The 8,029-nt window shown below is 49.0% G+C and overlaps 1 protein-coding gene across 2 annotated transcripts; it reads left to right on the forward strand.

Annotated features, from left to right (window-relative positions):
- The first annotated feature begins 1,014 nt into the window (after positions 1-1,014).
- CD40LG (CD40 ligand) lies at positions 1,015-7,757 on the forward strand. 2 transcript variants are annotated; one of them, XM_086470246.1, is made up of 7 exons: positions 1,015-1,170; positions 3,034-3,171; positions 3,777-3,791; positions 4,458-4,485; positions 4,791-4,847; positions 5,152-5,214; positions 7,379-7,757. In XM_086470246.1, the coding sequence occupies exons 1-7, from the start codon at positions 1,015-1,017 to the stop codon at positions 7,747-7,749; spliced, it is 828 nt and encodes a 275-aa protein (XP_086326372.1). In that variant the 3' UTR covers positions 7,750-7,757. The 2 variants fall into 2 exon arrangements, with proteins under 2 accessions (XP_086326372.1, XP_009956675.1); XM_009958373.2 differs by lacking the exon at positions 3,777-3,791 and having other exon boundaries at positions 4,440-4,485.
- Positions 7,758-8,029: the final 272 nt, after the last annotated feature.

The raw sequence follows: 8,029 nt of genomic DNA on the forward strand, positions 1-8,029 counted from the left end.
TATTGGCTGTGCATGGCTGCTCAGCTGTTGGATTCCTGAAGAGCTTGGGGGCAGGACCTTACCTCCTTGCTGCCACCTCAAGAGGCATGAGGGCATAGAGGGGACATGGGTTGCCCAAAGTTACACAGAGGCAATGCTGGGAGGTCAGCAGCTGGCAGGACCACCCAGCATCCTCAACAGTCCTTTTCATGCCCAGATAATCAGATATAGGTAACACAGGTAAGTGAGAACTGGGTCTGAGATGGCTTGTGCCCTTGGGTGCAGGGTGAGCACCTCACTAGGGTATCAAGAAAGCTGCTTAAAAATTGCCTCTCCAAAGTGACAGCCAAGAACCAAGACCCAAAGTCCTGCCATCTGTCTAGCAGCATGAAAACTGAGCCCACACTAGGGTCACAGTGCCCATAGAGACAGTCCTTTCTCCAGGATCATCCAGCCTGCCCTGGCAGGGACTTCACCCATGCAGAGCACAAGGGAAGGCCAGAAACCAGCACAAACCACCTGCCTCAGCCAAGTGTCTTCACTGAAAAATCATCCTTCTCATGAAAGAAACAGAGGGCAATAAGTCTTTCTTCCCCTTTTGAGAAACAACTGACTTTCCAAGTGCTTCCTAGCCCCTGGCAGCTCACAGTGCTGTTCAGCTCTCTCTGTGTATTCATAGTCTTCATTTCTTTGAAGACAACTTGCCGTGAAACTTTCATCCACAGCAGTAAAGAAACACCAGGGCATAGTCTGGAGTGTTTCGAAGGCAAATATGAATACATGGAATAAGAACCTCTCTCTGCTTCTGGTAGAATGGTAGGAAAAAGCATGGAAGTGCACAACAGAAGAAAGTCTAAGCAACCTTTTTTTGTTGTGGGAGACAGTAGTGAGCAAACCTACCCACTACGAAGAGTTTTTTCCAGGAAGTGTAGGTTGCTGCAACCTGTATCCCTTGAGCAGTGGGTGCTCACACAACAGTTCTCATGCTACTTGCAAGCAGCACATTAGAAGGAGCTCCAGCAAAGCGCACAGAGGATGAACGAACCCTACAGCCCTGCGATGCCCCGACCCATCAGTGGCACCTCAGCCAGTACCATGAAAATGTTCATGGGCTTCCTCGCTGTATTTATTGTAGCACAAATGATTGGGACAGTACTCTTCTGTTTGTATCTTCACATGAAGATGGATAAGGTAAGTGGAGAAACAAGGTTGTTTCTGCTGGATTGCTAACATGATTTGCCTTCAGCCATGGCAAGACATATGCTCACCAAAAGGATGAACACAGTAGAAGATTATGCTGGTCACTGGATGGATGCGGGAGTGCCATTTATTACACCCGTGTTCTCATTTCTGCTTTAATTTGCCATGTATGCTCAGGAAGACATCTGTTCCCTTCATTAACAAAAAGAGAATGGATCAATCAAGATGAGCTGTTAAGAGCAAACCTGGCAGATAATGACCAGCCCAGGGAGAGGAGAGTGTGGCTTAAACACACAAGTGGCTGTTTTAGACTTGGTGGTGTTTTTGGTGCCGTAGCACTTGACAGCACTGTGACACTAATCGTGAGGATGGTCCAGAAATGTAACTTTTTTTCATGTTTGCATGTATGAATTTTACCAACATCTCATTTCAGATGCTGTCTTTTCCTTCTTCACAGGGAAGAAAAGTGAATCTTAGTACTTTGTCTTTTTTTGAAGACACACACAGTGTCAGTGATCCTGTCCCATACTTGGGACAGTATTTACCAAAAAAATTATTTATTATTATTATTATTTTAAAAATGCAAAACTGGTTTTGAGGTTGCCATGACTGCAGCTGCACTGCACAATGCTTAAAATCACCAACCTAAAGCTACTTTCATCCAAACCAGAAAAGACTACCAGCTAAAGAAATGAAATGTCTCTAAAACCCAGAATGAGTTCTCCTTGCCAGATACAATGACAAGATCATCATTACCGATTTTTAAACATGTTGCCTCAACTTAAATTGAAATTTAAGTGGGTGACTTCTGATCTTCAAGGGTGGAGAGCGATCCTGAGAAGGCTTGAAAGTCAGGGGGATGGAAGGGGACTTTGCCGCACAGAGTTTGCAGTGGGGTGAAGGCGTGAGTAGAGGGTCCCTGGCAGGGAGGAATCATGACTGAATGGGGCTGTGGCAGAGGATCAGAGGTAGACGAAGTGCAGTCACAGGTGACAGGAGGATTTCAGCTGCCTTCAGAGATTGTAGCAGGGCTTTAAATCCGACCCTCTGTATCCTAGTGCTGCCTGCGCTGAGTGCTCTGCCAGGCTGCGTGTCCTCATGGCCATCTACAGTTCTCTTTACTGTTTAGTTGACTGTTGGGTTTCTACAAAAACAAGGCGTAATTTCAAAAATCAGTATTTTTTAATTATTTATTTATTATTTTCTCGTCTTTCTGATTTTTTTTAATTCTGGGGTTTTTTTAAACCTGATTTTTTTTTTTTTTTAATCTGAAGTTCTTGGCAGAATTCAGCCCCAATCCACAATCCATTTTGATCTCTTGGCAGCTCTTTTAGTCAATAAGCTAGCCAAAAAAAGTGGAAAGCCACCCTGCATGTACAGGGCAGTGCAGGTCTGAGCAAACATCCCAGCTGCTTGCCAGGGCCACTGGTGCAGCAGTGGCGAGCGCTGAGCCACTCATTGAGATTTCTGTGCCGCTGTCTGTAAAAGCAGGTGGGTGGATATTTGCCACCCGCCTCTTGGAAAAGGCACAATGGGAAATTTAAATTCATTATCAAGGTGACAGAAAACAGGAAGGGATCCTGAGCAATTCTCTCATCCAGCATTGCCCAACAGGGTCAGCCCTGTGGGTGCAATTCCCAGCGGATACGGGTGAGGACACTGTGCTGAGCAGCTGGTGGGAGCACTTGGTACCTGCGGTGTGTCTGCCCGGCTCATCCTGATGCTGAACAACCAACCCTGAGCTTTCCAGGCTGCGTTTTATTGCTAGCAGGCATAAAGTGTGGCTCCGCTGCCAGCCGTTGCAGGTTTCCAACTAACATCCCATTCACCCTCTCTTCTCTCCCCCGCCGGCAGATGGAAGAGGTGTTGAGCTTAAATGAAGATTACATCTTCCTGAGGAAAGTACAGAAATGTCAGACAGCAGAAGGTCAGAAGTCGACATTGTTGGACTGTGAAAAAATTTTAAAGGGCTTCCAGGACCTCCAGTGCAAGGTACACTGCTGTTAGGTGGATAAAGACCCTGCTAGAGGTGGAGGGGGGGCTCCCAGGCACACACACAGCTTCACCCAAGCTTTTTTTAAACCCATGGTTGTACCTTGGGGCTGCATAACACATGCCCTTTTTAACACTATATTATTTTTACACTCTATTTTTACACTATATTTATATAACTGAAAAATCTCATCCTTTTTTTTTTTCTCAAAATGGTCTTGGCCAGAGTACATCCAGCTGCGGCATGCTGAGGGATGCTCAGGGCTAGTGGTGGGAGAGGTGGAGCTGCAGTCACCCTGGCTCTGCGTTTTGATCACGTTCTGAAAAACGTTGGCTTTCTGCTGTCTGGCACCTTGCTTCGATCCTGTGCTGGGTGGCTGTGAGGATGCTTATGGCCATCTGCTGCTGGGAGAACTTCTATGCCTGCTTTGCCCAGATGTTGGTGATGGTGCAAGGCTTGGGCCGGGCGGCATGGCTCCCAGCAGCCAGCAAGGAGGAGGAGGAGAAGGATGCTGCGCAAATGCCACCCCATGAGCTCAGGGATGGCACCTCCAGCTGGTGCAGCGGATCCTCACGTTTAGGTGCGAAAGAGCCAACCTGCACAGCAACGTCCTCCTGGAGTGGCTGAAGGTTGCCCAGTCAGGGATGAGGTGCTCTCAGCCTGCTCAGCCCTTGAATTCACTGTTTAGGAGGGGCTGTGCTGGCCAGAGCAGGCAGAAGAGGGACATTTCTTCCTCATTGTCAGTGCCTAATGACGTCAAATGCCTCAGCTAAATCTTCGCGTTTGCATCGGTACCCAACTGACAACAGAAAATTGTGTCTGAGATGGGTCCTGCCCAGCAGTCCCGAAAACTCCCTCTTGTAGGGGCAGGGACATGCCCGGCTTGCTGGGCAGCATCTACAATATGGTTCTCTGACACTGCTTTAAATGAAAAGGAGATGGGCTTTTTGTTTGTTTCTTTTTTTTTTTTTTTTCCAAATAGACTTTCCCCATCACATCATTTTAATTGTGAAAAACCTAAGATCATAAACCCTGCAAATGCCCTGCTGCAAACAGCCAGACAGCCCACGGCTGTATGTGATGCTGGGGAAGGTACTGGAAGGGCTCTGCAGGTTCGGGTGCCCTTTGCCAAGAGCTGGCAGGGCTGGCAGGGCCAAGCACCACCAACCTGAGTGGTGACCAGAGCATCCTTTACACAGAAGCTTTCAAAATTACTGATTTGTACATCTGAAAAAAAACCCAACATGTATTTTTGCTGTTTTTACAGGATGGGGGAGCCAGCAAGGGGCAGCCCAAGTTTGAAATGCAGAAAGGTGAGTTTCCTGGTGCTGCCAGTGTACTCATGGCTTGCTAGGGGCAGAAGTAGCAGCTTGGCCTGGGAAGGCATTTCCTTCACCCTGCAACAGCCCACTGGTGCCTCAGGGCATGGAATGGAGGTAGGGGACAGGGTCAGGGTTTGGAGCATCCCCATGGTGGTAGGCCTGTGCATGCCATGGGGCTGGCAGAGGGGGGCACTGGGCATGGCTGTCTCACCAGGGCAGAAGGCTCTGGATGCCACGTTGCCTGAAGTCAATGAAAATGAATCCAAAATTTAATCCATGGCCTTTTTGCATTGCAGGCCATGAGCACCATGAGCATCCCCATTTGATGCACAAGAACAATACATCAGTGGCAGGTAAGGGGCAGGCATATCCAGCTCCTGTTCCCACGGCAGGCAAGATGGCACACCCTCCTCCGTGGGCTTTATCCCTCAGAGGCTCCACCTTGAAGGCAACTGAGTGTCTTTGCTGAGCAGAGGCCTGATCCTGCCTCACTCAAAGCTGGGGGGGAACTTTGGAGACTGTGTCTAAGCTGGATTTGGCCCATAGAGAATTACCAAGAGTGGGAGGTGCCACAGTCCCTGCAAAGGAGCTGTGCTGCCCAGGGTGGGGGATAGTGAGTGCCAAGGCATCAGTAACACCGGCCGTTCTGAATTGCAGCAGAGAAGAGGCAGCCAATTGCAGCCCACCTGACAGGTCAGAAGAGCAGCAAGACAGTCTCAGGTAAGACAGACCTGCTCAGCACTGCCTTGGCCAGGGACCCAGTGGGGCATGGCAGTGTGCATCCCCTGGCTGGACCCTACAATCCTGCCCCGTGGCTCTGTAAGGACAGGGACAGGGACCCTACAACTCCAGCATGAAAGCATATCCCTAAAGCACAGCAAACCTCCCAGTGGTCACATCACCACATGTACCTGTGCCACATGGGGTTCGTGCATCCCGTGCTGGCTGTCCTCAGTAGGCTTATATATGCCTTCCTAGAAATGCATCAAAATGGCTTAATCTTTACAGTGGTTTTTAGGAGGAGGAAATTATTTCTCTTTGTATTCAAGGAAACCAACCTCTCACTTTTCTTTTGGACTCAAAAATGCCATGTTTTCTTCTCCTGGACGTATCTTGATAGGGTGGCTGCTGCAGGAGGGCTCTGCTGGCATACTGTATTACAGAAACATAGAATCACAGAATGGTTTGGGTTGGAAGAGACCTTAAAGATCACCTAGTCCAACCCCCGTGCCATAGGCAGGGACACCTTCCACTAGACCAGATTGCTCCAACCTGGCCTTGAATGCTGCCACATTCTTGAATACTGTGGGGGGACAGCCACAGCTTCTCTGGGCAACCTGTTCTAGTGCCTCTCCACCGTCTGCTGAGGTGTATCTGCTGGTCTAATCATCTGCTCACTTGTAGTGGTCCTGGTAGCAATACAGGCTGTCTGATGACTTTACAGTTGCAACATAGATAGCTCCAACCTGATTTAGGCAAACTGCACTTATCCACAACCATGGCCATATTAGGTTTGAGAAACACATGAGTTCATTTGCATTTGTGCATCCCTCTGAACAGATCGTGGTTGCTCTCACAGTTCTGTCCCACTGCATAGTTTTAGTTAAGGGACATTCTGCAATAGCAAGGATTACCGAAGTGAGTAAGAGCTTGCAAGGTCAGTCTCTGAATCTGGCAAGGATTTTGCAATCTGAGAATGTTTTATTTAATTCTGGAGTAACTGCCAGTAATCAGCAACTGCTCTTTCCATCTCTGACGCAGCATTTCACCCAGAGCTCAATCTACCTGTGGAAAGCTTAGTGTTAGATAAGATCAAAGAAGTGAGAAACTCACTGCATTTTAAAACTCTCTGCTTAAGCATTTGTTGAGCCTATAAAGCAGGCTGAAATTGCGCAGAAAGCAGCAGCTACGTGGAGCTTGGCTCTTCGCCTCAGCAGTCGAGAGCAGAGGAAACATCCCTGCAGGATGCATGGGCATGGACCATGGGCTGTGTGACGACCCATGCCACGCTGCTGCGATAACTGGGACTCTGGGCCAGGACAGTTGAACCCGTTATTCTCCATGGAGCTTGGTTGCTCATTTCTGATGGTCTCGCAGGTGTCTCTGTAGGCTGAAGAGGCAGAGTCCAAAATCGCTCCCAGAGGTTGTAGCTGGGTTCAGCCCCTATGGTCATGGCTTCCTGGTTTCTGTATTTACTTATTTGTACCTGCTCCAGTGGGAGTGCATGTTCATGAGCAGCTCCCATGACACTGGTAGTGCCCCAACAGTCATGCTAGCAGCAGGTCTGCATGGGCAGTAGTCCCGGCAGTGGGAGGTAGTACTTGCCATGCAAGTACTTTGCACCTTATCAGGGACCAAAAGTGTGGGATGGTTATTTTTGTGCTGCCTTGGCAAAGTCTTGCCTTCTCCAGAGGCCAAGTGGAGGAAAGGCAGCACACAGTTTGGAAAAACTGTGCCCTGGGATGGGTGCCTCTGAAGACAGGAGCTGCAGTGTGTTTTATCAGCACTCTGAGGGCTCAGAAAGCCATGGAGATAGAAACCCTACAGGGATGGACATAGGGGTGTTTGGCCCATGGTGGCAACCATGTCCACCCTAAGCATTTCCACTTGGTTGGATGAAGGAAGCATAATGCTCCTCTGCTCACATAGTCAATTCAAGGGTGTTAGAGGCTAGTGACCAGAAACATGGGTTAAATGTGCCGTGGTCTTGGGGAAGCTCCCCTGGGCTGGAGATGGTGCCCTGGGGTGGGCAGGACCCACCCCCACACCCCGCAGCAGACACAGACTGTGATGGCAAAAGTCTGTGGGATGGCCCCCCCAAAATCGGCCTGCCAAACTGATGTCTCCTTCTTCCAGCTCATCTGCCATGCTTTTCCCCCTACAGTGCTAGAGTGGAAGACAACGATGTATGGCCCCATGAACAACAACTCAATATCCTACCAGGAGGGGAAACTGAAGGTGAAGGAAGCAGGCCTCTACTACATCTACTCCCAAGTCAGCTTCTGCACCAAGGCAGCGACTTCAGCACCCTTCACCCTCTATATTTATTTGTATCTCCCCATGGAAGAGGACCGGCTCTTGCTGAAGGGACTAGACACACACAGCACCTCCAAGTCTCTCTGTGACCTCCAGTCTATACGGGAGGGAGGCGTCTTCAAGCTCCGGGAAGGTGACATGGTCTTTGTGAACGTGACAGACTCAACGCAAGTGAACTACAACCATGGCAGCACCTACTTTGGCATCTTCAAGCTGTAGTGAGGAGGGGGCTGCCCCAAACTGGGGTCCAGCCTGACTTTGTTGAGCAAAGTGGCTTTCCCTGTTTCCCGTATTTATGTTCCTCTGCCTCTTTGGTTGTCTTGTTTCTTAATTTGTATATTTTGTTATTTATTAATGAGGGCCAAGGGGCTCTGAGAACAGAAATGGAACAAATTTTGAAGCTGTTGTTGTTTGCACTTTGCTTTTTTCTCTCGTTGCCAATGGTTTAGTACGTTCTGGTGTTGTCTGTCTGGGTCCTCCATGCCCCGCATGCCTGACA

This window comes from Leptosomus discolor, chromosome 9 (genome assembly GCF_034619465.1).
Source record: "Leptosomus discolor isolate bLepDis1 chromosome 9, bLepDis1.hap2, whole genome shotgun sequence".
NCBI classification, from domain to species: Eukaryota; Metazoa; Chordata; class Aves; order Leptosomiformes; family Leptosomidae; genus Leptosomus; species Leptosomus discolor.

Excerpts from the sequence above, each read along its gene's own strand:
- CD40LG (XM_009958373.2), top strand. The coding sequence starts at position 1,015 with ATGAACGAACCCTACAGCCCTGCGATGCCCCGACCCATCAGTGGCACC. Across the intron at positions 3,172-4,439 it reads TCCAGGACCTCCAGTGCAAG|GATGGGGGAGCCAGCAAGGG; the intron begins GTACACTGCTGT and ends CTGTTTTTACAG. Across the intron at positions 5,215-7,378 it reads GAGCAGCAAGACAGTCTCAG|TGCTAGAGTGGAAGACAACG; the intron begins GTAAGACAGACC and ends TTCCCCCTACAG.